Source organism: Hemiscyllium ocellatum, chromosome 39, assembly GCF_020745735.1.
Source record: "Hemiscyllium ocellatum isolate sHemOce1 chromosome 39, sHemOce1.pat.X.cur, whole genome shotgun sequence".
NCBI lineage: Eukaryota > Metazoa > Chordata > Chondrichthyes > Orectolobiformes > Hemiscylliidae > Hemiscyllium > Hemiscyllium ocellatum.
Window position 1 is genome coordinate 16,993,270 of NC_083439.1, and position 27,602 is coordinate 17,020,871.

The 27,602-nt window shown below is 38.8% G+C and overlaps 1 protein-coding gene across 10 annotated transcripts in view; it reads left to right on the forward strand.

The window, feature by feature from the left end:
• Positions 1–27,602, forward strand: part of dmxl2 (Dmx-like 2) — a 139,447-nt gene that overhangs the window by 19,062 nt on the left and 92,783 nt on the right. For 9 of the 10 annotated variants that reach the window (XM_060853085.1, XM_060853086.1, XM_060853087.1 and 6 more), the window contains exons 2-10: positions 10,392–10,517; positions 11,684–11,755; positions 15,234–15,312; positions 20,323–20,467; positions 21,344–21,410; positions 21,681–21,859; positions 22,734–22,917; positions 25,325–25,496; positions 26,556–26,771. In XM_060853085.1, the coding sequence (XP_060709068.1) occupies positions 10,392–10,517; positions 11,684–11,755; positions 15,234–15,312; positions 20,323–20,467; positions 21,344–21,410; positions 21,681–21,859; positions 22,734–22,917; positions 25,325–25,496; positions 26,556–26,771 (1,240 nt within the window). Of the gene's footprint in view, positions 1–10,391; positions 10,518–11,683; positions 11,756–15,233; positions 15,313–17,865; positions 17,890–20,322; positions 20,468–21,343; positions 21,411–21,680; positions 21,860–22,733; positions 22,918–25,324; positions 25,497–26,555; positions 26,772–27,602 lie in introns of those variants that run through there. The other variant, XM_060853090.1, reaches the window with a different exon arrangement.

The window sequence follows — 27,602 nt, forward strand, 5'->3', positions numbered from 1 at the left end:
GCAGGAAATTATAGACCAGTTAGTCTGACCTCAGTGGTGGGAAAGATGCTGGAGTCAATTTATAAAGGATGAAATTATGACACATCTGGATAGCAGTAACAGGATAGGTCAAAGTCAGCATGGATTTATGAAAGGGAAATCATGCTTTATTAATCTTCTGGAATTTTTTGAAGATGTAACTCTGAAGATGGACAAGGGAGATCCAGTGGATGTAGTATACCTGGACTTTCAGGAAGCCTTTGATAAAGTCCCACATAGGAGGTTAGTGAGCAAAATTAGGGCATATGGTATTGGGGGCAACGTACTGACTTGGATTGAAAATTGGTTGGCTGATAGGAAACAAAGAGTAGTGATAAACAGCTCCCTTTCGGAATAGCAGGCGGTGACCAGTGGGGTACTGCAGGGATCACTACTGGGATTGCAGCTTTTTACAATATATATTAATGATGTAGAAGATGGTACTAATAGTAACATTAGCAAATTTGCTGATGATACAAAGCTGGGTGGCTGGGTGAAATGTGAGGAGGATGTTAGGAGATTACAGGGTGACCTGGACAAGTTAGGTGAGTGGACAGATGCATGGCAGATGCAGTTTAATGTGGATACACGTATGGTTATCCACTTTGGTGGCAAGAACAGGAAGGCAGATTACTACCTAAAATGGAATCAAGTTAGGTAAAGGGGCATTACAAAGAGATCTGGGTGTTCTTGTACACCAGTCAATGAAGGCAAGCATGCAGATACAGCAGGTAGTGAAGAAAGCTAATAGCATTTTGGCTTTCATAACAAGAGGGATTGAGTATAGAAGCAAAGGGGTTCTTCTGCAGCTATACAGGGCCCTGGTGAGACCGCACCTGGATTATTGTGTGCAGTTCTGGTCTCCAAATTTGTGGAAAGACATTCTGGCTATTGAGGGAGTGCAGCGTAGGTTCACGAGATCAATTCCTGGAATGGTGGGACTATCTTATGTTGAAAGATTGGAGCGACTGGGCTTGTATACCCTTGACTTTAGAAGACTGAGAGGGGATCTGATTGAGACGTGCAAGATTATTAAAGAATTGGACACTCTGGAGGCAGGAAACATGTTTCCGCTGATGGGTGAGTCCCGAACCAGAGGACACAGCTTAAAAATAAGGGGTAGGCCATTTAGAACAGAGATGAGGAGAATGTTCTTCACCCAGAGATTAGATTAGATTACTTACAGTGTGGAAACAGGCCCTTCAGCCCCCGAAGCGCAACCCACCCATACCCCTACATTTACCCCTTACCTAACACTATGGGCAATTTAGCATGGCCAATTCACCTGACCCGCATATCTTTGGACTGTGGGAGGAAACCGGAGCACCCGGAGGAAACCCACGCAGGCACGGGGAGAACGTGCAAACTCCACACAGTCAGTCGACTGAGTCGGGAATTGAACCCGGGTCTCAGGCGCTGTGAGGCAGCAGTGCGAACCACTGTGCCACCGTGCCACCCAAGTGGTGGGTGTGTGGAATACTCTGCCCCAGAAGGCAGTGGAGGCCCAGTCTTTAGATTCGTTTAAGAAAGAGTTGGATAGAGCTCTCAAGGATAGTGGAATCAAGAGTTATGGAGATAAGGCAGGAACAGGATACTGATTGAGGATGATCAGCCATGATCATATTGAATGGTGCTGCAGGCTTGAAGGGCAGAATGGCCTACTCCTGCACCTATTGTCTATTGTTGGTAGACCTATGACCCTTAATAAAACCTGTCTGTTCCTCCTTTACAATAAAAGGCAATACCGTCTTCAGCCTTAATGCCAGCATTTTCAACAGATTTTAAAACCCATATGGTATGGATTTGGGCCTGTACAAGTACAATCCTCTGGGGCTTTTCCTTTCTTAGGGATAAGAGAAATCTTTGCTTCTCTCAAAGAAGATGGGAGGCAGCCTTGACTGAATGAGTAATTGTACACATCCAAGAGTGGCCCAGCCAATTTATCTATAAACTCCTGATGAAACTCACTTTGAAATCCGTCTGGTCCAGGTGTTTACCACTCTGGAGCAGCTTCACCGTCTCCTGTACTTTTGAATTGTCGGGGGAGGGGCATTCGGAAAGGACTACTGCTCTGAGGTTACACCAGTAGGTTCAAGGTCTTAAAAAAGGATTCCATCTTCATCATTCTGTCCTCACAGCCCTCCGACATGTACGGCTCAAAATAAAACTTTCAAAATGCTGTATTAATCTTTTTAGCATTGCAAGAGTACCAGCACTCTCTCTGATGGCTGTAATAGATTGGGAGGCATTCTTCTTTCTGGCCAAGTGCACTAGATATCTACCCAGTTTATCACCATTTGTAAATAATCTGTTTCACAAAAGAGATTTCCCTCTTTGCCATTTGGGTGAGTGCAGCATTTAAAGTAGCCATAAGGGCTGTAATCCGCTGCAATTTAATGAGAGTCGGTCTGTCAAAGTATGCTAACTCTGCTGCCTTCAGGCGAGCCTTGAGCAAACGCTGCTGTTCTCTCCTCTGTTGCTTCCAGGTCGCAAAGTAAGAAATAATCAAACCCTGTGCATAGGCCTTGGCAGCCTCCCACAGCACCGATAGGTTATTGGCCGTGCCTAAATTAATATCCCAAGAGAGTTTGAACTCCCGCAAAAAATACTGTATAAACTTGCTATTTTTCAGGAGGAAAGGGTCCATACGCCAATGCCGGGAGTCCGTCCCGCTACCACCAGCCTTGACCTCCATGTACGCTGCCGCATGGTCAGAAACAGCTATGTTCCCTATTCTGCAAGACAGCACAGAGGACAAAAAACATGTCAATTCCAGTATAACACTTATGTGGATTAGAAAAAAAGGTAAAATCCCTACCTTTGGGGTGAAGACATCTCCACACGTCCACCAACCCCAACTCCCTATTCAGATCTACTAACTGCCAGGATTGCAGAGACATACCCGCAAGACCCCAAGGTTTCCTGTCCACCTCAGGGTCAATAATATGATTAAAGTCTCCCCCTATAATTGTATGACACACCCCAAGGGCCATCAATCTAGAAAGCACATCCGTTAAGAATTTAAGGGGATGTGCCAGGGGGGAATATACATTCAGAATCCAATATTCCTCTACATGTATTAAAAATTTAAGGATTATGCATCACCCGCACTCATCCTTAATTTGCCCTAGCATTTGAAACAGGAGATTCTTCCGGATGAGAATAGAAACCCCTCCACTTTTCGAATTAATGGATGAGAAAAACACCTGGCCGAATCCTCCCTGTTGCAACTTCAAATGCTCCTTATTAGTTAAGTGTATTTCTTGTAACAAGGCTACATTGAACTTCTCTTTTCTAAGGCTTAACAGTATCTTTTTTTTCTCTTAATTGGAGAATGAATCCCCTTAATATTCCTGGTACACCATTTAAACGAATGGCTAGCCATGATCGTCTGAAACAGTCGTTGACCTCCCCCCACTCTCCGGGAAGAAGAACCCCACTCATAGCGCTCCAAGTGAAATCTCCTCAGTTATTTTCTTAACTGTTCCAAACTGGTACTAAATAGTTGTAAAGGTCGAGAATTGGTTATTTCCAACAAATTAAGCAGTAAAAGGAGGGTGAGTACCCCACTTTGTCTGGGTTCTTGTGCAGAGCTCAGCAAAGCAGACCAACTGGATCACCGCTATCTTGAATCCCCCCACTCAAACAGTCTTTGACTTGCAAATGTAAGCTCCCTCTTGGCTGTCCGTGTGAGCATGGAGTTCAGCATAGATCGAAGCACTGTGATCCTCTGCAGTTTAACCAGTGAGGATCTGACAAAGTTTGCCTTTTCAGCTACTTTCAGACATGTCTTGAGCAAACGTTGCTGCTCACCCGTCTGTCGCTTCTTACTGGCTGAATAGGAAATAACCAATCTCCTAGCATAGGCTTCAGCTGTTCCCCAAAGAATGGGTGGACCACTGGCCGAGCCTGAATTAATATCTAAAAAAGCCCTGAAAGAATTCAATAAACTTGCTATCCTTGAGGATGAAGGGGTCCAGTCACCAGTGCCTCTAGCCTACCAGAGTATCCTTACTCTTAACCATTAAATACACTAGGACATGATTGTACATGACTCCACCAAGCCCAGATGTGCTGCAGAGGTCAGAAAAAGATCAATCCTGATATGGCATTTATGTGGGTTCAAAAAGTACGTGAAGTCCCTGCCAGTACAGTGAAGGTGCCTCCAAACATTCACCAACCCCAGTTCAGCACACAGATCCCTTAATTGTTTAGATCGCAGAGCGGATATCGGTGGGTCTATGGACAATCTGTCTATCGTAGGGTCTATGAGACAACGGAGATTCCCTCCTACGATAATATGTTGAGATGCAAGGTTAACCAGTCTAGAAAGTGTTTCTGTCAAGAATATAAGAGTGTGGGCCAGGGGGCAGTAAACATTTAATATCCCATATTCTTCCCCATGTATCAAAGCTTGAAGGATTACAAACCTCCCGTGTGTGTCTTTAATGCACTGTAACAACTTAAATGAGAGATTCTTTATAACTAAAGTAGTCACCCCTCTACTATTCCTATTGAAAGATGAAAAATATACCCCGTCATACCCATTCTGTTGCAGCTTCAAATGCTTTGCACCATCCAAGTGTGTTTCTTGTCATAAGGCAACATTCACCCTCTCCCTTTTAAGGCTGGAAAGTACCTTCTTCCTCTTGACAGGTGAATGACTCAACTTAATATTCCAGGTGCACCACTTTAACACGTCATTAGGCATAACCTTCTCTCGCACCATTTAGACTCCAGAGAGGAAGAACCCGAACTACATATCGCTGAGCTTTAATGCAAAAGAATGCACAAAACCCAAAACTGCACAGACTAAAATAACTATAGCCAACAAATCTACAAAACTGACAAAAACTATACACAGCAAAAACAGAAAATCAAAAAATCGCCAAAGGCACTGATTGAAGGAATTTAACCCCCCCACACCTTTCAAAGGGGGTACCTATACATCCCACAATCCTACTAACCACTCCTCCAACCCCCCCCCCCCCTCAACTCCTAACAGCTAGGGTTGCACCACATACACCAACTATCCCGGTAGAGGAACAAAAACACCAAGAGCAAGGTTAGTACTACAGACAAGTAAACTAAAAATAAATATGTCACCCACCCCTTAACGTAATGTAGAGATCAAAGATAAATACTCTATCCATCCTGGACATCATTTCAAGCAACTTATTACCAGAAAGGAGACTCCACCAAGTCCTTTTAAAGAGAAGCAAACCCGAACAGCTCTGTCCTCTACCCTATTTGGCCGTTCAACTTAAGTCAATGTGTCCACAAAGTTCTTCGCTTTCTCCAGCAAATCAAACAAATGTATGGATCAGTTATGATTGAGCCGAAGCACCACTGGGTATCTCAGAGAATTCTGGATCCCAAGCTCTCTCAATTTTCCAATCTCCTCTTGACGCTATCATCGGACTTCCTTTTCCAAACCACTGCCGCCAAAATGTCTTGAAAAAACTGCATACCAATGCCCTATAAACCTTCCCCTGGGCTTTAGGGCTTCCATGACCTTCTGCTTGTCTTTATCATGATAGAATATTACCAGGACAGGGCGTGGGCGCTGATCCACCTGGCTTTCATGCCACAATCCGGTGGGCTCTTTCAATTGTTATCCTTCCCTTCTCAACCTCTAAACCAAGGAATTCCAGGAACCACTTCTTGAAGGACTCCATCGGCCACACATCTTCTGTCCCGTCCAGTATGCCAACAATGTGTAGTTTCTTTCTTCTGCCCCATTTTTGAGATCGTCTACCAGATCCAACAGACAACGGACTTGTGTTTCCAGGGCTTCAATCTGGCTCTTGGAGGAGTCTTTCTCTGCCTCTACCCCTGCAGCCTGGTGCTGGAGCTTTTTCCCAACTCTTGCAGCATAGCAGATACAGGAGCCAGCTTCTCTTTGATTTTTTTCCCCCCTGGATCTGCTTTTTCAGGACCTCACGAGATTTGGCCAGCTCCTAATCAGGATCTGGTGAGTAAGCAAGCCCAGCGGGCTGGGCCATGGCCCCGGCCCCAGGTGAGCTTCCTCCTTTTTTTGGCATTCTCCAGCTGCAAGGACAAAAGTAAGGCAACATTTTTGGGGTTCTAGTTCCTTCTAGCTCACAGTAAAGTGCTTTGGATGGGTTCTACTTCTGTTTGAATTGGAGTTGCCATGCAGAACCCAATAAACATGAGCCTAACAGGTTGCCTCCAGCTTGGATCCTCCCAATACTGTATTTTTAACAGTACTAAGACCAAATTAAATTGAGAATTTTTCAAATACCCTCTTTTCAAGCTGCTTATGTTCTTCCCAATCTGAAGTATCCATTTCCCTAGGATTAAACTCAAGAACAGAAATAGCTACTGCTGCCTTTTTCTCTATTATCACCCAGCTTAAATTTCTGCACACTTCTTTGTTAGCCGGTAGTGACCGTCTCTTGGCCAACTCCTTCCATTTCTGCTTATTTCATCCCACTCATCTGTCCAGTTTTAGCTATGGATCTCCACACATTGCTTCTCACATCACTGCATTGGAAGTCCTATGGGGATCTATTCTTGGTTACTACAAATTACCTTTCTGTGACTTTGTGCAGACAAGCAGCAGGCAAGCATTGGCAAGGAGAAAGAAGTAAAAGGATATACTTGTGGAATTACATAAGAATTCCTGGGAGAAGGCTCAGTTGGAACATAAATCCTGGTGTAAACCAGCTTGGCGTAAATGGCTTATGTCTATGCTACAGACCTGTTCTAATTCTCTAGACCATAAGACCGAAGGAACAGAAATTAGGCCATTCAGCCCATCGAGTCTGCTCCACCCCCTATCCTGGTTGATAAGTTTCTCACCCCCATTCTCTCGCTTTCTCCCCGTAACCCTTGATCTTCTTGATACTCAAGAACCTATCTATCTCAGTCTTAAATGTAGTCAATATCCTGGCCTCCACAGCCTTCTGTGGTAATGAATTCCATAGATTCGCCACTCTCTGATGAAGAAGTTTCTCCATAGCGCCATTCTAAAATATCTTCCCTTTTCTCTAAGGCTATGCCCTCTGATACTAGTCTCTCTTACCAGTGGAAACAATTTCCCAATATCTACTCTGTCCAGGCTATTCAGTAGATGATGGTTTGAGTCATCTCAATGTTTAGTTATAGGAAATAGTGGCTCATCCAAGATTGGTTGTCAGATAAATGGTCTTACAAATAGGGGTGGAAGAATTGATTTATGACACAAAAAAAACACTTGGTCCAACAAGTATATACTAGTATATAATGGTCTATATGATCATTCTCCAACTTCTTATCAACATAGTCTTTTCACTTTTATTTTCATATGCTATTTTGCCTCACTTATTCTGTGCAGTAATATGTTCCGTTTTCTTACCAATTTTTAGGTAAAAAGTTTTCTTTTATCAGTTTCCAGTTGAATTTGTTACTGACTGTTATATTCAAAGCTTCTAGCTTTGTACACCTTGTAAGCCAAAATATTTCACTGTGCCTACTCTCGCATGCCCCTTCCTTATCATAAGAGCCATAATCAGGTCAACCCTCAACCTTTTGTTTTCCACAGAAAAGTACTCCAGTCTGTTCAGCTTTTCATAATACATAGATGTTCTCAACTCTAGTATCACCGTTGTGGCTCTTTCTGTACCTTCACCAAATTTTAAAAATGTAGACTAGAACTTTGCACATTAACCTCCCTATTGAAAGGCAAATTGCAGTCACATCATGCAATGTCATGTTGTTAGAATTGATCCTTGAGTTGAAAACTATGCTTGCTAAAGAGGTTGACAAGTGAAACTTTCAAGTCTGGCAGTGGCAGGCAATAGCGAACTGACATAATGGAAAGTAAAATTGGACGGGATGTATAACAGATGGCAATTCACCACTTTTTGTTTTATGCTTCTATTGAGATTCTGTCCTGCGTCTGGGATGATGTATTGAAGTGATACTTATACTCATTTATGCTTGTTGCAATGTTTAGCTCATGGATTGAGGGGGAGATAGTGGATTAGTTGTACTGCCACTGGACTTGTAATAAACCCTTGCCAATTCTCTGGGAGCGTGTTTTGAATCCCACATGGCAGCTGTTGGAATTTAAATAAAATTGAAATCCTATCATTAGTAATTGATAATCGTGAAAGCTATCATAGATTGTCATAAACATGTATCTAGTTCATTAATGTCCTTTTAAGGAAATGATATCTTCCATCCTTACCTGGTCTAGCCACCTGTCCAGATTCACAGCAATGTGGCTGTCTTTTATCTGCCTCCTGATATGACACTTCCAATGATGCCCATATCTTCTGAAAGGACTTTTTAAAATGCTGTGTCAATATCATTTGTTAGTAAAGCCAAAACAAATCTGGTATCAATGCAAAATAATTGAATTGAAATCTGTTTGTAAATAATGTATAACTTAAGACTGCTATTCTTCCTTAACTGGGGTACCTTGCTCCCCACAGACTATAACACAAGCTAAATGCAGTTCACAAAATGAGGTAAGTACCTGGGTTGCAGCCATTCAACTATAATCAAACAATTTAAGTATTTCACTCAGCCATTTTGGAATGATATACTGCTAATGATCATTGATCCCTCTTAAATTTTGTGTGCTTTTGTAAATTGCAAAAATCACTTCTGCTTTTTACTTTGATTAAACACCCAAGACTATTTAATGCCTAGCAATAAATATGTTATTTGCATTAAATGTAAACTTTGTGATCACCCCTTCTGCTGCTGGTTATCTAATATGCACAATTATTTCAAAAACATTTCACATCCTCTGTGCAAGGTATTGAATTGATGGATAGTACAACTTAACATGTTGATTTTAATTGCATTGTTTTTATATTTTATTCAATGTAACTCTTGAGGCTGACTGTACGATTGTTTATAGCTGTATTAGTTTAGGAAGTAAATTTGGTTTCAAAAGCTGCTGTGTTCTTGACTCTGTAAACCGTACCAGTATTTTTGTCTATTGTTTTGTATGCAATGTGTCCTCAATGTGTTGTTTAGAATATGATGTGTGCTTGTACCCAATTTTCTTTGAATTGAAGTTCAGATGTATTAAATGCAGGCCTATGTTCTAAATGCATGTTTTATATTGGCATTTTCCAACTCCTTATAATGCGAACATCATTTCTGAATAACTGGTATTCTATAATCTGACATAGGATTAATGTTATACATTGCTACTTAAGGGAATAAGCAGCCTTTTGGGTATGGTTTACAGCTTACTGACCTCAAAGTAAAGAAATTTATTTTTTTCATCTGAAGAAATTTGTAAACTGTATCAACTAGATATCATGAACCATTGCCAGAAATCCCTGCAGCATTCTGCCTATTGCATTATTCTTCAAAATTGACATAACAAGAAACCTGAATGAGAAGTGGTGTTTGTGTGTGTCTTGAGATGCTGTACTGAATTATTGGTGTGTGTATAACATTGTCATTTATATGCCAGTAATAATTATTGTGTGAAATTGAAATGTAAATTAATGATGGCAAGAGTGGATGTTTTGCCAAGAGCTGGCAACTTTATAATGGGCAAATCTAGTAACAGGCCTTTACTGATCCAAGATTGCATTTCTTTTTGAAACGAATATGTGCTTAAAATAATTCTTTAACTGGGGAGTTACTCTTACCCCACAGTAATGTTGACCTTTTCTAGGCACGAGTGCCATGGTAATTCTGAGCATCTCTCTTCAACTATCAAAGGGATTCTTTACTGATGCCCTTGGGTGAATTGTCAATGACTTCAGCCTTACTAAAATAATCTTTGTTGTTTCTGCTGCTTCAAGGATCTTTAAAAATGTACTATGTGCATCCGAAAACTTAATATAAAAGAATAACAATACAGCATACGGTGTATTGTGGAATCTAGATATCTGAAATAAAAACAAAAAAATGTTGGAAATATTCAGCATATCCAACAGCAACTGTGGAAAAAAATTATTATTGACCTGAAAAAGTAACTTTGTTTTTATCCCACAAATGTTGCCTGGTTTGCAGATTATTTCCAGAAAACTGAATATGCAACAAGCAGTGGGAAAAATAGTGAAGGCTAAGCAGACAAAGGGTTAGCTTACATAAAGAGAAAAGTAATTTGCTAGCCACATGTTTTCACAAAAAGAAAAACTAGAAAGGTAAATTGTGTAAAAGCTTAGAAAGTATAGAGAAAAGCATGAGAGAGAGAGAGAGAGAGAGAGAGAGAGACTGAAAGTCAAAAAATGCTAGCCCGGGAGAAATTGGAAGAAATTTTAAGGGAGAGAGCGAACTAACACTAAATGTGACTTGGATGTTGTCATTGATTTCAGTTATCATTCAGGGCAATTCTGTTTTCCATTTAAATTCATTTTATTTATTCACTTTCCTTCTGATTTCTGCTTTTCTAGGCATACGCATCAGGATGCGACATAGTGATTCTTGGAAGTGATTTTGAATGTGTTCAGATCATCCCTGGTGCTAAACATGGCAATATCCAAGTGGGCTGTGTGGAGTGCTCCCTTCAGCAAGGCAGAGTATGATAATTTTATTGGATTAGTCCCAGTGATGTATTCAATGGAGGCTTGTACCCTATTTTTGGGTTCCAATATGCTGCTTTGCCTTGTATACAGAACTGTTCTAGCCGAATTTTATCAGTCCATAATTCAGTTGATTTTTTAAAAGATTAATGTACATTTTAGGATTGTGCGATTTATGAGAATTGTGTAATATTTTAGCACTTTCTAAAAGTTCCAGTTGAACTCTAGGGGCACCTTCTTTTAAGTCCAAAACGGTTAACTATGGGTGTGCAGAAGCAGGGATGCGGAACAGCCACGTGCCTTAATCGGTACTGGTGACATTTAACCAGATAAAACCACAGTTTACCTGAATAAGCAACTGTTAAACTTGGTTCTGTTTGAACAGTTAAATTTGAACCTCCAAAGTATTTGTCTAGTGTTATGTAGAATGCAGAATCCCAGCCTCAGGTAAACCAAGATGACTAATTGATCACGTGTAGTTGTGTGCTGTACTCTCCAGCCATCTACTATACTCAAATATTGAATTTGGAGCTCCCATAATTGTCTCCTTAGACTCATCTTTTCCCTCAAAAAAATTTTAATTCATCCGTTTGCTGACAGGCTTTCAGAATGTTGATGAATGTGGCTGAACCTTGTCTGTGTGAATAGCGGGTATAAAGTATTCCTTATAAGAGGCATTGTGAGCTGTTCAGTTTACCATAAAATGTCATAATTCTGCTGACAACAGCATGGATCTTCTGTGTTGAGTGATGTTTTCATGAATTGGTATTACCAAATGCATTTAACTTGACTGGATCACAAGTGTCTACATTTATATGTATGTGGTCTTGTACTTTCTTCAGGAAAAACCTTCCAGCAGCTGTTTCTTGTCTCCTGATCAGTTATACAAAGACACGATCATAGAAACCACAATATGCAGCTGGCTGTTTTTTTTTCTAATGAAATAATTACTGTTTAGTGCAGTGAATCATTGAAAGTTTAATTTCAAATAGATATAAGGAATGTGCAACGAAATCACAAGTTAAACCACAATGATATTTCGTAGCATTATGCACACTGAAGTGAAATTGTAGTGCTGGAAATTAGGGTGACCTCTATTATGTACATATGACTCCAGGAACTTGAGATCATTGAATAAATAGCTTTCATTGTGTCATTTTTAGATTGCTGCTTCTTATGGGAACACTGTTTGCATCTTTGAGCCATTACCTGTAAGCCATTACAAAAGAAAACTTGTAAGTATCCCATCCTTTTAAAGAAAAAATATGCAGTGTAACCCTTTGTTAATGTTCATTTAAGGGTGATACACAAACTTTAAATCCAGAAAATGAGATCTTCCAGATTTAGGCCAGGACTTTTCCATTTGAAGTTTGTGGTAAGTAAATTTCGTGGTCTCATTTTTGTCATAGCACAGGGTACATGCACTCACACAATCTGGTGCTTCTTTCCTCATTAGTTATGGAAGGAATATATTGAGGATATTATTTAGCAAATCATATTCTGAGTAAGCTGGAGGTGTTCACTATTGATGGGATCTTCTGGCCTCCAAGGTTCTGGTGCAATAAAATCCACCTGGACATTGCAATCTAGAAACTACCCCTCCCACTATGGAGGTCATCTCTAAACTCCAACCAGTTGGCTCAGAGAGAAAATAAGCTAGCTCCCTGCTTCTTGGCGACAGATTGTTGGAGCTAACATTCGTCCTCTTTCTGGGTGACAGTAAAGGAGTCCACCCCACTAAACCCAGGCAGCATGCTTAGGCACTAATGGCAGTCAGGAATCCTCCAGAGAGAAGAGGCAACAGTATGAATCCCTCAACAATATTGCTACCTTTTGAAGAGGAAGCCCGTGCACCCTCAAAGTATCCACTGGCAACACATTAATCTGCATCCTCCACCAGTATAGAGGCTTTTACTTCAGTTAGTACAGGAACATCAGCCAACTGTACCAGAGCCATTGCAGGCTGAAACAAAAGATGGAGGAAAACTTCCATCTTCTCACTACTATGCTGGCTGTCGTACATAATTGTTCAACTGCCTCCATGGAAGAGGGAGTTGCTACCTTGGGGACCCAGGTCCAGCAGAATACTTAGGGGCTGCCAAGAATGTTCTTGAAACTACACTCCATTGCTTTAGCCTTGGTTGCTCAGCATCACCAGCAAAGCAAATGGGGACAAGGTACTTCGACTTGATTCCAGCTGCTTCTTACTCTCAGACAGACAGTGTTAGCAGCAACCAGGAACCTGTAGGGAGGAGGAACAACACACTGGAACCCCGAAAACGGCTTCCTCGAATGCTCCGGGCATGCCAAGTCCCTCCATTTCATCTGCATCTAGAATGCGCGCACCCTCCAATGCTGTATGTATTAGCTATGCTACAAATTACTATGGGAGCAATGCACTTACCAAAATCTCACCTTCATGAGTTCTGTGGTCTGTTCCACTATAATCCTGATGGAAACATGAGTACAGTTGTCTGTCTGTGCTGATCGTGTAGGTGTCAAGGACTAGCTTTAGAGGAGCTACTCTGTTTCCCAGGAACCATCTATGTAAAGGCTAATGATCTCAGAAAGAGGTAGGCACATATGAGAATACTAATCCGTATGAGTCATGATGACTCCTAGGATATCTAGTGCATACCTCCTAAAATGTGGCTTTGGTTGCAAATTAATTTAATATAGAGAGAAGACCACCATGTGATAATTCCGCTCCACCCCAAAATCCCCCTTCCACCTCACAGCCCATAGCCTTGTAGATTTGCTTCTCATCTTGGAAAGGGAAATTCTGCCATTTTGTTTTAAGGTTTAATCTAGATCAGTTTTAAAACGCTGGAAAACAATGTTTTTCAAAATCATTGGAAGACCCTTTTATCCTTTTGCATTTTGTTAATATCCAAAGACAAGAGTAGACTTTGCGGCTTTAAAAAAAGAACAAATCTAGAAAGGAACTTCATGGTAAGAAGTAAGCCAAGACCTCTCAAACCTCTTCCTCATGCTAACGATTTAAAGAGAAACCTTTAAGGGACTCAGTGCATACTGTTCATACAAAATTCTTCACTTAAATCAAAATCTGTAGTTGTGCCGAACCTGCTTTAGTTTTAAAGAGGGATTGAAATGAAACATATAAAAATTTCAGTGAAATATTCCACCTTTTCTCCAAATCAAGTAACTATCAGCCAACAAGCTGATATAGTATCAGAGAAGGGAAGAGTCAGTAAGGTTTCCAGTACCAGGGCACTGATTAATATTCAAATGTGCACTGTGTTTTGGATCTTTTGAGTTAATTATATATAATTATGTGACAAATACACTGAAGTGGAGAGGCTGGGTCACCATAATATAACTGGTGTGCAGAATTCTGAGGCAGAAGTTGAATAAAAATGATGAATTTGAACAAATTGTCCTGGTCATAAGAGGTTTTAGACCTGTAATAAGTGTGTTAATGGTGGACTTGTTCCAACTGCGCATTAACGCAGCATCGCAGTTCACTAACTGACTTCCTTAAGTAGAATATTTGAGAGTTACGCTGAGACAAGTCAATCATTACTTCAAAACCAACGGAACAGAATTCAGTAAGAGTGCCTTCAGCTGTTATTTCCACATTATAGTCTTCCTCAAAAATGAGAGATGATCTAAGCTGTTATCTCCAATTTGTAGTTGTGCCAGGTTCTTGTACAGTGCTACTTTCAGTTGAAGCTAGTATGATTGTGTTGTCTTTTTGCATAACATAGCAGTCGCTATCAGTGGTATTTCCTTGATGAAGCAAGTGTTGGGTTAGGATTACAGCAATGTATCTATACTGCTGTAACTTATTAGTTGCTGATCAGTTGCAGATCAAATGTATTTTACCTGACTGAGCAGATGTCCTGAAATTAATCTTTGATAAGATTTTTTTGGAAACTGCTCCAACTGAAATGCATTCAACATACTGTATGAAAATGAATGTAACTTGACACAGTATTAGCCATTATGAAGTACATGCACAGTGATCCCAGCATCTCCTTTCAAATATCAAAGTGCCAGAAGAGAGTCACTTGCGGTGCACTATTAATGTCTGACTACCAGAGTTTCCTCTTTCTGATTGACAGAAGGTTAAGATAACCTTGTCGTTGAATTGAGAGTTCAATACTGTACCCTTTCTTTTAAAATCAATTTGTGTACTGATTGATAATAACAACATTGTTCCCAATCAAAGAGCAAGACATCTAGTCTTAGCAGTAAAATAGAGTAATTATCATTTTATGGAGTCATTGCGTTGCTTAACACTAGAAGGGCATTAGTGAAGCTAACAAAGTGAGGTCTAGACTTCAACTAAGCGCTTTTTCAACTTGCTACAAATAAGTATGTAATTATCAAGGCTATATTAGTGCTTCTGTCAAGGATTGTTAACTGTTAATTAAAACATAACTATGTTGCTTCGTGCAACAAAGTAGTATATCCAAATATGTTTAACTCTTTAAAGTTGAGTTCCAGTCAATATTGATTTACTTGAAATTTGTAATATGTTTTACTGTCAATGCATTTAGAATTTCAAAAAGCATGACCTGTGAAATTCTAATTTCCTTAATTTTTCAAAAGGTACAGATGATAACCATTTAATACAGTGAAATTCAAGTTGAATTTACTTTGTTCAAGCTGTTGGTTGTTAAGCTTTTTTTTTCTTTGCAGAAATAAAGTTGTTTTCATTTTTGTTTTAACTAACCTCAAAAACTACAGGTCCTAAGTTATCAATGGCAAAAGGTGGGGCAGTTCTTTCTTCAGTCTATGGCATACAACTTGGCTTGGGATCCACAAGGTAACTGAATTTGTATGGTGATCTGATGTCTTCAAAGCACTACTTAGTGTATTTTTAAATATCTTTGTTGTAGTTTCAAAATGAAGTCTTATCTATGTAGAAATTCATACTGAAATATGCTGTTCCTCTAGATTTACGTTTATTTGAAAAAAAAGTATGAATCAAACTTTTGTGGCTTAAAAATGATTTTTTTAAACTTCTTTGATTTAGAGTTAAAGGGTGCAAAACTTCTCAAGGATACTCTCTTAGTGCTTTAAGGGAAATGTTAGAGAGGTCATTAAGCACACACAGCAGAGACAAACTGCATTGGAGTGGAAATTGATATTTTTGTGATAGATTGTACATTAGATTTGAAGTTCTGCAGTTTAGCAGTTGTAATTTTAACAATTTCCTTTTCAAATTTCTTAAAATTTCTGCAGTTCTAGAATACTATTTGTTTAATAGAAGTTGTACTTTCCAGTTACTTATATAAATGGACTTTAGCAAGACTTTTGACGAGCTCTCAGTTGGTAAACATTTTAAAAAAAAAGAAAGCCCATTGATTTAAGTAAAAGGAAGCAAGTTGAATATACAAGTTCAGGTAGCCAAGAGTACTTGTTGACTGTTTCATTGGTGTTCTCAAGGGCTCAATAAACACTAATAGTTTAGATGTATAGGGAACATGGTCAAAAAAATTGCAGATGACACACAAGAGTTGGCCATGTAGTTAATATGAAGAGGATAGTCTTGCTACACTGTAGCAAGATATCAATGGACTAGTCAGGTGGGCAGAATAGTGATAAATGGAATTCAGCATAGCAGTGTTCTGTGATGCATTTGGGAATGTCAAACAAAGCAAATGAATGTGGAATCAATCGAGTGAGGGAAGTGGAAGTGAGGGACCTTGGATAGAATGTCTGTAGATCTCTAAAGATATAATGCAGTTCTAAAAGGTGGTTAAAAAGGCAGATGGAATCCTTTGATGAGCTGAGATATAGAATGAAACCAGGGAAATGTTGCTGAATCTGTATAAATTGTTAATTAGGCTACAACCTGAATACAGTCTGGTCACCTCATTACAGAAACCATACATATCACATAGAATCCCTACAGTGTGGAAATGGACCGTTCGATCTAACAAGCCCACACCAATTCTCCAAAGAGCACCCGACTTACCTTCACCTCTGTAACCCTGCATTTTCCATGGCTAATATACTTAATCCCACACCTTTGAAGGGCAATTTAGCATGGCCAGTCCACTTAACCTGGATATCTTTGGACTATGGGAGGAAACCAGAGCGTCTAGAGGCAACTCACGCAGACACTGGGAGAATGTGCAAACTCCACACAGATAGTCGCCTGAGGCTGAAATTGAACCCAGGTCCTTGGCACTATGAGGCAGCATTGCTAACCACTGAATCACCATGCTGCCCCCAAGGTAATTGCACTAGAGGGGGTGCAGATGAGTTTTATGAGTATGTTGACGAGAGTGAAACTGCAGCTATGAAGAAAGACTATATAGGCTAAAGTTTGCCTTGGAAGAGCTAAGGGAAGTTTTGATGTGAGTTGTACAAAATTGTGAGGGACCTACTTAGTTTAGCAGTGGTTAGAATCCTTAAATTTAAAGTGATGGGTCGAAGGATGAGAGGAGAGATGAAGAAATATGTTTTCATGCGGAGAGTGGTAGATGTCTAGAACTCACTGTGTAAATAGTTGAAGCGGCAAAAGCACCCATTTAAAAGTTGTCTGAATATGCACATTGAGTGTCGTAGACTGAAGGGCTATGCACCAAATACTGGACAATGGGATGGCTCATTTTCAGCTGGTCCAAACATAATGGGAGAAGTGGCTTTTTTTTAATGCAGTAAACTTCTTTTTATGATTCTATATCTAGAAAGCATTCCCTAAAAGCTACCAGAGCGAAATCACAGGAACCCCTAAAGATTATGCAAGAGCACAGTTGAGTTTTAGTAAGTTTGAACGGTGTAATGTATTAACACAGAGCACAGGTAGGGTTTTGATTTTATAATTTATTCAGAGATGGCAAGACAGCATTTGTTATCCAATTCTAATTGTCCTTGAGAATGCTTTGGAGGTGCTGATGTCGGACTGCGAAGTACGAAGTTAAAAGTCTCACAGCACCAGATTTGTAGTCCAACAAGTTTATTTGGAAGCACTAGCTTTCAGAGCGCTGCACCTTCATCAGGTGGTTGATAAGTGCTCCAAAAGCTAGTGCTTCCAAATAAATCTGTTGGACTATAACCGGGTGTTGTGTGATTTTTAATTTTGTCTTTGAGCATGTGATGGTAAAGCTACCTTCTTGAGCTGCTGCATTCCATTTGGTATAGGTTAGGGAGGGAGTTTCAGGATGTTGACCCAGTAACAATGAAGGAGCAGTGATGTGTTTTCAAGTTGGAATGGTTTGTGTCTTGAAGACAACTTGCAGTTCTCATGTATCTCCTGCTTGTGTCCTTTAGGTGGTGGTGATTTCAGGTTTGGAAGGTGCTGTTTAAGGAGTTGAATCTTTGCAATGCATCTTGAAGATGGTACCTGCTGCTACCACAGTGTGTCAATGATGGAGAGAGTGAATGTTTATGGGTATGGTTTCAATTGAGCAGTTTGCTATGTCTTGGATAGTGTCAAGTTTCTTTAATTTTGTTGGAGCTGCCCTCATCTAGATAAATGGGAAGTATCATGTTACACTCCTGATTTGATGTTGGACAGGCTGTGGAAGTCTGGAAGAGAGTTACTTGCTGTAGGATTTCAAGCCTTTGACCTGCCCTTCTAGTCATAGTGTTTACATGGGTAGTTCAGTTCAATTTCTTGTCAATTGTAACCCCCTGTCTCTTGTTAGTGTGGGATTCAGTGATGGTAATGCCATTGAATATTAACATCACTCTTGTTTGAAATGGGCACTGTCAAGCATTGTGTGCCATGAATGTTACTTGCTACTTAATAGCTCAAATCTGGATATTGACTGGGTCTTGCTGCGATTAGACTTGGACTACTTCAATAATGGAATAGTAGTAAATAATGCTGAGCATTCTGCAATCATCAATGAACATCCCCACTTCTGACCTTATTATTGAGGTAATGTCATTGATAAAGCAGTTGAAGATGGTTGGGCTCAGGACAATAACTGCAAACATCTACCTTTTGTACCAGACATGCCTCCAACCAATGGATTGTATTCCCCCAACACAAATGCTGCTAGGCTCCTTGACGCTGTGCTTAATCAGATGTGGTGTTACTGTTGAGGGCAGTCACTCTCCCTTCCCTTCTGGGATTCATCTCTTTTATACATGTTTGAACCAAGATTGCGATGAGTGACCTGATTCGTTGCTTGTGGAATTACTTGCCTCTTGATTACTTACTGTTAATGCTGTTTAACACACATGTAATCCTGCGTTGTGGCTTCATCAGGTTGAAACTTCATTATTAGGAATGCCTAGTGCCAATTCTGGCAAGCCTTTCATACTGTTCTTTAAAACTAGTGTTGATAGCCTGACTTGATAATAATAGTAAGTGGAGCATGCCATGCCATGAGATTTTATCTTGTGTTTGACTGCAATTCTGCTGCTACTGATAACCCACCATACCTCATGGATTCCTAGTCTTGAGAAACTGGAGTTGAGTTACTATGTTTGAAATCTATTTTCCAATTTGCTGGCCTGCACACAGTGTAGCAGCTTTAGGACTGGACCAGCTTAGTCAGTTGTAGTGTTTCCTTGCCACCATCAGTGTTTTGTCCAAGTGGTACTCAATTTGGAGGAGTACTCATCCCTTAGCAGTAGGGAGGAGGGCAGCACTAAGTGGTAATAGCAGAAATTTTTCTTGCCAGGTTTGAACTAATGCCATGATGCTCCATGGATGAGTCAACCCATTGCTAACATTTGGGGACATGAGTTTGAATCCCACTTTGGCAGACAATGAACTTTAAATTCAATAAAATCTTGAATTAAAATCTAGTCTAATGGTGAACATGTAAATGCTGTTAATTGGCATTAAAGCCTATTTACATCACAAATGCCTTTTATGGAAGGAAAGCTACCTCCTTTCCTGCTTTTGTTTATGTATGAATCTAGATTGACAATTAAGTGTCCTTTGAGCAATTACGAATGGGCAATAAATGGTAGCCAGCAGTGCCTACATTCCATGAATGAATAAAGAATGGTCCCAGGGCAATTCCCTCTGAATGTGTATGCCACTATGCTGCATCCTGTACTTGCTCTATTCTGCTGGACTCATTGATGGTGATGTCTGGAACATTGTCTGTCTATAAAGTTTGATTCTGAGTATGACCATGCTAGATTTGTCTGGGAATTCTTCCAATTTTGGCACTAGCCCTCGCACGTTAGAAAGGAGGATTTTGTAGAGTCAATGAGGCTGAATTTGCCATTGTTGTTTCTGATGCCAAGGTTTATGCCAGATGGTCCACCTTTTTGAATTTTTAGCAATTGAATACAACTAAGTGGCTTACTAGGCCATTTCAGATGGCAGTTGAGAGTCAAACCACATTGCTGTAAGCCTGACTCACATATACACTAGACCAAGTAAATGTGGCAAATTTCTTTCCCTAAAGTGCATTAATAACTCAAAAGGGCTTTTACACATTTGACAATAGTTTTGTGGCCTTCATTCAACCTTTTAATTCCAGATTTCTAACTTCAAATTCCATCATCTGCTATGGTGGGATTAGAGCCTTCAGAGCATGACCTGGACATTTGGATTTCAAGTCCAGCAACAATGCTACTATGCCAATGCTTTCTCTTTATCTGATGCTTTTCTGTATTGTGCTATCCTACCTGTTAGGCAGAAGCCTAGACTAACAACTGATTTTTACTATCCATGTTCGATTACTGTCTTGAGTGTTGCATTTGTGACTACATTAGGCATCCAATTTTGATTGCCAGAGTAGACTTTACTTGATTCTGAGCCTCCATTTCTGTGTATATAATCTTTACTCCAAATAAATCCCAAACCAGGACTCTAATACTTAATTTAGTTTACATTTATTGTAATTTCTTTCAGGTAACCAGTTATTGACAGCTACAGATTGTCTGCAGTTGTGGTCACCACCTCCTGCTGACACTTTAGAAGAAGAAGAAAGTAGTCATGCTGAGGAATTTAGATTACACCCAGATTTAAATGATTGGAAATGTATCTGGCAATGCAAGTAAGAATCCAACTCAAAATAATTTCCATGGAGTTTAATTCTTCTTTTATTATGATCCATACAAAATTGTTTGTCCATCCAGGACATTGGAGAAATGTGAATCATTTCAAGAAGCTTTAGGATGGTACTTTGGTATGAAGGATGACTATGTCTGTCATATTCGGTTGTTTGTTCGACTAATGACATTTTCTCTATCTAAATTGGCTTCTTTGAGTTCCAGTGTATTATGTTTCTGAATTCTTTACTGAAGGCTTTTACTTTACAAAGGTTATAAAATGCCAGACATCTTGTGGTATGCCAAGTCAAAGACATTTTGGTTAATTGTAAATAAGTAATTTGTCAATGGATTGGCTCTCCCACAGTACAGGTGGAACACAGTACAATTGGAGAAATGCAGAGATCATAGAGGGTGATAAAGTCAGCCCAGAATTGGAGCTCATTAACAAATGGCTTGTCCACTTTAAGGGCATCCACATTGGCCTGCTTGCTTCACCAGTATTCGCCTGCTTGCTTCACCAGTAGTGACCTGACAGGACCAAAAGGGAAACCCATCACAGGCCAGCAACAGCTTTCAAGCTTGTGTGGACCACATGAAGCACTCCTATTTATTTTGACTCAACATCAAGCATAGAGATTATGCTCTCATTTTTGCTGTAACTTCTGACTGAGTTTTGCCTCTTTATTACCTTTTTTAAGAACCATTGTTTATTTTAATTAATAAGTATCCAGAAAATAAGTGATTGCAATTCATGTTAATGTAGTTAACTTTTGGATTAAAAATAACTTCTATAACCAATAACAAAACAGTTCAATCAATTTAAAACAAAACTTGAACTGTTGGATCATGCATTAACATATCCCATTTTGTCCATTTAGGACTGCTATTCCAATATATCTCATGAAATGGTCTCCTGATGGAGAATACTTTGCAACAGCAGGAAAAGTAAGATTTTGTGAAAGACTTTTTTCCTAAACAAGCAATAACATTCATTTTGTGTGTTAACATAAGCAGTGCATTTAAGAAGTAGAAGTGAAATTTAATGTTTCAAAATATAATTGCAACGATAAGATTACAAGCTGCATTTGTGAAACATTGAACTTCATTTGAAGTACTTAGTTTTTATAAACGTTTACTATTTCTATCACCATAAGCTTTTGTTGTTGTTGTTGTTGTTGTTGTTGTTGTTGTTGTTGTTGTTGTTGTTCTCTGCAGGATGACTCCCTTCTGAAAGTATGGTATCTTACCACTGGCTGGAAGTCTGCTGTAATAGGTGCAGAAACATTTGGGGAAAAGAATGCTTCTTCAGCTGTACACTTTTCCTTTGTGTATCTGGCACATCCTCGTGCAGTAACAGGATTTTCATGGCGGAAGACTAGTAAATATATGCCAAGGTTAGAGACATGCTCGCTTCATCACAGTAAATGTCAGTTTTTAATTGAACATTTGGTATTTGGCTTTTGAACAGCCTGAGAAAGCCACGAGCACTACATTGAAATGTAAACTGCTATGACGTACAAAGAGGTGGTTTTTGAGTTTTTATTAAGACATTATACAAGAACCTTTGCTTTGCCTCTGGTCTTTTACGTACTTGATACAAAGTACTTGTTGCTGAGAGACGATGAAAAAAAAAATTGATTTGCAGTGTTGCTGAACTTCATCTTGTAAACAAAGTTCAAAAGGCAGTTCTGGATTCAGAGCTTTGTTGGTGACAAGTTAGGTGTCTAACTTAGTACCATGATTAAGGATACTTCAATTGACATCTGCTCCCTTAGTTTACTGGTGGGAAGATCAACAGCAGTCCTCACTCCAGGTTGCTAAACAATGATGTTTCATGGACTTGCCCATAAATGTGGACATTAGCTGAGAACAGGATTTTAAGAGTTCCTGCATACTGGACAACCTTTTTCAGATGTTCATGAATGGTTGCAAACAGTTAGAGAGGAATGGAGAGCATATGCTGAATTGCTGAATGGTATTCTTTGGAAAAATGATTTTATTTATACAAGTAAGGCCTCAGAACTTTTTTTATCATTTGAAATTCAAATATGGTGCAAGGTATAGCTGATGTTTCGATGAAGACAAGTCAAAAATACTTAATACATGCAAAATTAGATTCTAATTTATAGTCTTGTCCAGTTTTCCAAAGCCTTAATCTTGCTTTTATCTTTCTGTGACTGATTGTGTACTGCAGAATGACTGCAGTAGAATAGGAGACTTCTCCACTGTATTTGGAGTGTATGAGATTCCAATATATTCTATCTCCAGAAGTTCTGTGTGCAACGTACTACTGACATCATGTCAAGATGGTGTTTGTCGGCTCTGGGCTGAAACCTTATTGCCAGAAGACAGTCTTCTTGGAGGACAAATGACAGAATCTACCATTAGTACCTCAACCAGCAATCTTCCTCAGAGTGGAAGTCAGAAAGACAAAATTCAGCATGCTCTGGAGGTAATCGTTTTAAGGCCTTAAAATGGAAAGAGTTTCAAATGAAATCCGAAACAATGAATATGCTTTGTTTAATTTATGCTAATTAATAGATTAGGAGAAAGTGAGGACTGCAGATGCTGGAGATCACAGCTTAAAAATGTGTTGCTGGAAGGTTCTTGAAGAAGGGCTTATGCCCGAAACGTCGATTCTCCTGTTCCTTTGCTGCCTGACCTGCTGCGCTTTTCCAGCAACACATTTTTAAGCTAATTAATAGATACCAATCAAGTTTGCTTGTTCCATGCTCTGCCAATTGAATGCTTCATAGCAACTGATAGCTACTACATGTCTCAGGAAAAATGCTTTTATGCCTGAATTAATACAGTAAAGAAAGCAATTGTGTCTTTTTGCTTTATCTATTTAGAAGCACTAGCTTTTCGGAGCACTGCTCCTTCATCAGGTGATTGCCTGATCAGGAGCAGCGCTCCGAAAGCTAGTGCTTCCAAATAAACCTGTTGGACTATAACCTGGTGGTGTGATTTTTAACTTCGTACACCCCAGTCCAACACTGGCGTCTCCAAATCATGCTTTATTTATGCTAATTTTGAAATAAGTACAGCAATTTGTAATTCCAGTTTGGCTTTAAGAACGGAGGTAAATTTTGACAAGTCCTGTGCCAACAGCGCAGTCTTGCACACATTTGCTTTACAATATGTACTTGTATATGTCATCATAAAAGATGTCAGTGTTAGTTTTCATGGAATATTTAGGATTGCAAATACAATACTCATATAAGTTTACTACATATTTGCTACTGTTTTCGTTGGTGCCAAAATTGATACGGCATTGAATTGCTAATCTAATGTTTATAGAAGATTGCATGTAAGTTTCAACGCAGCAAGATTTAAGAATGGAGCTCTTTTTAAAGTGGCAAAGGAGATGAAATCATAGCATCTTCATTAAAAGTAGGCATCTAACCTAAACAATGCATTGTCAATTCTATTTTTTCATTGCACAACAAAGCTAAATATTGTTTTTGCAACTTCCTCATGGCATTTCTCAGGAATGTGGATATGGTTGTGATGTTTCATTTAGGCATATTCTTAGTCTGTGAAAGGATTACATTGGGGATAATGCTGGGGAGTGTGGTACACTCTTCAATGTGAAAGCAGTACACACTGAGACATGTAAGGATGGTCTGTTTATGAAATACTGAAAATATGATGAACTGCTTTCTGAGATTGTAAACCAGAACCAGGAACAAATTCAGTGGATTCTGGAAGAATTTATTTTGTTCAGTCAGGTAATAACTATAACTTTTTAAAGAGCATAAATACCCTGCCCCTATATGCTGCAACTTTCCTTTTGCCAGTCTTTCTCTTCTTGGACTTGTATTGTTTTAGAATCATAAAATTTGGTAGCTTAGCCTGGATTCTAGAGGTTATAGTAAAGTAGAGTGATGTGCAAGGTGGGATTGCTGTATTATTGGAATTTAAATTCTTCAGTAATATTTTGATAGAGTAGCTATAATCTACTGTAGGAACATTTCTATTAAGTTAAACTCTGGTTACAGAATGCAGCCTAGAATCCTAAAGAGCTGGATTTTAATTGAGAGGACCAGTCTTAGGAGAGGTATTAAAATGTTTAGTATTTCTTTCCCCTTTATTTGTGTATTCAGCTAAATTTCAAATACAGATAATAGTTGAAAATAATTTGTTTAGAAGAAGACAAAAAGATGAATTAGTTAAAATTACAACTTCCTGAATATTTTGAAGATAAAATATATAACTGAATGGTTTGATGTTTATTTTCTTGATTTGCAACGCTTGTGTCCAAGTTGAATAAATCAATTGATTATTAATTAAATGAAAAATCTTAAATTAATCTTTCAGAAAAGGGGTAGATTTTGTGCTCACATGCTTAATGTCTGATGTATGCTAGCCTACTTTATTAATCCAATAGAATTCATAATTAATACCATATATTAGAACAGATACCTATAAAAGACATTTCTATAATCTATAATATAAAATTGTGTAAACTTTTCTTGTCAACTTGTACTATTTATGAATCCCTTTGACCCCCTATTATGCTGTAAAGTCTTTGAGACAATTAGCTAGTTGGCTGGATGGTTGGATTGCAGTGCCAAGTAATGTCAACATTGTGATTTCCTGCACCACCTAAGGTTACCATAAGGACTCTCCTTCCCAATCTCTTCCCTTGTGTGTGGTGTGGTGACTCAGTGTTTGTATGTTGTGAGTGATGTTTTGTATTTAATAATCAAATCCTAGTTTGCCAGTTGTTAATATCTTCTGGAAGGCCATGCAATTTATTTTTAAATTGTTTTGGTTCATGCTAGCAGGTTTTAAATTTGGATTCTTAATCTACTAGAAGAATAAATATTAGTGCACTGTTAATTGTGTTTTTGCAGACAATTCACCATTTGAAACATCTAAGAAATCGTCGCAGATCCTCCGTTCTGGCTGCCCAAATTGAAGTTTTGCCAAGCCAACTGGAATCACATGAAGTTCACAGACAAATTTCACACTATGTTAATGCACTCTGTCACTTTCATATTGCAGCGAGTATTAATCCTAATACAGGTTAGGATTAGTCAGAGTAGAACTGTAATTGCTTTTACCATACTAAAATAATCCAACTCATTTTTAACAAAAACTAATTCACTGTTGAAGGTAATAGTAAATTTCTTGTGACTAGAATGTCATACGGGTTGATTTTGAGTCTCCAGAACTTGGTGGGGCTAAAAGTGTAAGGATTTAAAATCAGCCGATTCCATTTTCTGCTCCTAAGATATTTACATCCCACCTAATGATATTTTTATCTGTGACAGATTTGGAGACAGCTTTGTTAGGGAGCTTAGGGCTAGATTTAACTCAAAAGGTCGTGGCTCACGTCTTAGTCGGTGCCTTAACAAGATTTTAATGATGATTTAAGGAGAAATGTGCTTGTGTCAAATCACCTGAGAAAACTGGCTTGAAGCAACAAGTGTGCCAGAAGAAGCCAGAACAAATAACGTTTGTCATTCTCTAGTAGGGATATTTTGCTGTTACCAGAAGAAAACTTCCACTATCCTTGGTGAGATCCTCATTTCCGTTGTAATTTTCTGATTGGGATCTTATACTTAATTTACCCTAAGGCCGGTTATATTGGATCATGGTGGTTTCTGGCTCTCGTTATAATTTCCACGACCTCCCTTTTTTTTAATATAGCTCCCAATAGCTGACCTTGATGTAAAGCCTACCAGTTTTTTGGTTGGAAGTACAATTTCAAATATATTAAACTGAACAAACTGATGGCCCTTGAACTTAAACTAGAGATCAATCTAAAAGTGACATTTAATCAGTTCTGTTATGTTACGAAGCAAGATTTGAGATTGTATGGAAATGTTTAGAATGTAGGTATGTTGGGTTGCAATTGGAGGTTTAAGTAGGAAAAACTGGTTGTGCAACAAATTTTACTAAACTTAAGTTTACAAACATAGGTTCAAAAAAGATGTACTAACTATGAAGAGATCTTAAAAAAAGCCAAGTGCCATTTGCTTGCTTTGGTTTGATTTTGATGCCTAATATCATTCAGTTGGATATGAAAAATATTTCCATTAGATATGTAATGTGGAACATAAATTTTCAATTGTTATGCAGATATTCCACCAGCGCTAGCTGGCACAGCTTTTAACATTGAAGATGGAGGTGGAAATTTTGTAGTTCATTGGCTGAACAATAAAGAACTGCATTTTTCATCATCTATGGAAGTATTCATGGAGCAATTAAGAAAGCTGACAGATCAGCAGACAGAAGATGAAGTTGACACGGTCAGTCAGAATGGATTAAAAATGAAACTCGACAACAGTGAGCAAGGCAAGTAAAATGTTTATGTTCTATGATGTAGAAGAACTGAATTTAATCTGCTGCAGAGTTTGATTTTTAATTAATTTATGTGTTTTGTTAAGGTTTTCTGTCCATCCATTTGGCCTGCAGGAAGAAAGATCAAACACTAAGCATTCAGATTTTGCTTTTATGATGTCAACACGATTTAATAGTAATTGATGTAATTGTTATTTTAAAAATTTAAAATTAAATGTTGTACACTGTTTGCTCTAGAATCGGTAAAGTCATTCATATCCCTGTCATAATTAGAAAAAATATTGTCCTACTTTTGTATTACCTAGCTCAAAAATATCATTGTGGCAATACAGAGTTGATACCAATGTGTTAGCTAAACCACAGAAAGGCAAAGCCAGCTGCATCACTGTAATCTCAGTTTTCTGGACCAGTTGTACTATTCAGGATATTCAGCCATTGAGTTGGTCAGGCTTGCATCATATGGAATCCCTTACAGCAATCATTTAGAGTGTTTCACTTGTCAGTCTTATCTGCTTTTAATCCTTTTGCCTCAAGGTGGAAGTCTGGTATTCTTGTCCTGCAGTATTCAGTCCTTTGAGTGATATATATAGTAACCAGACATTTGATTCTGTTTGGGTAATGATAGATGACAGTGGAAGGAATGAGTAAACTATGTTGTTGGTGTAAGGAAGAATATAATAGGTTACAATGAAATAAGCATATTCTGAGCCTTTCATGTGCTGCACTTCCTCCCAGTCCATCCTTGATGTTATTGTCTCTTTATTGAATTATGGTGTTGGAAGAACTGGTCCTTTGTGGTTAAATGGCAGTTACTTATATAGACTA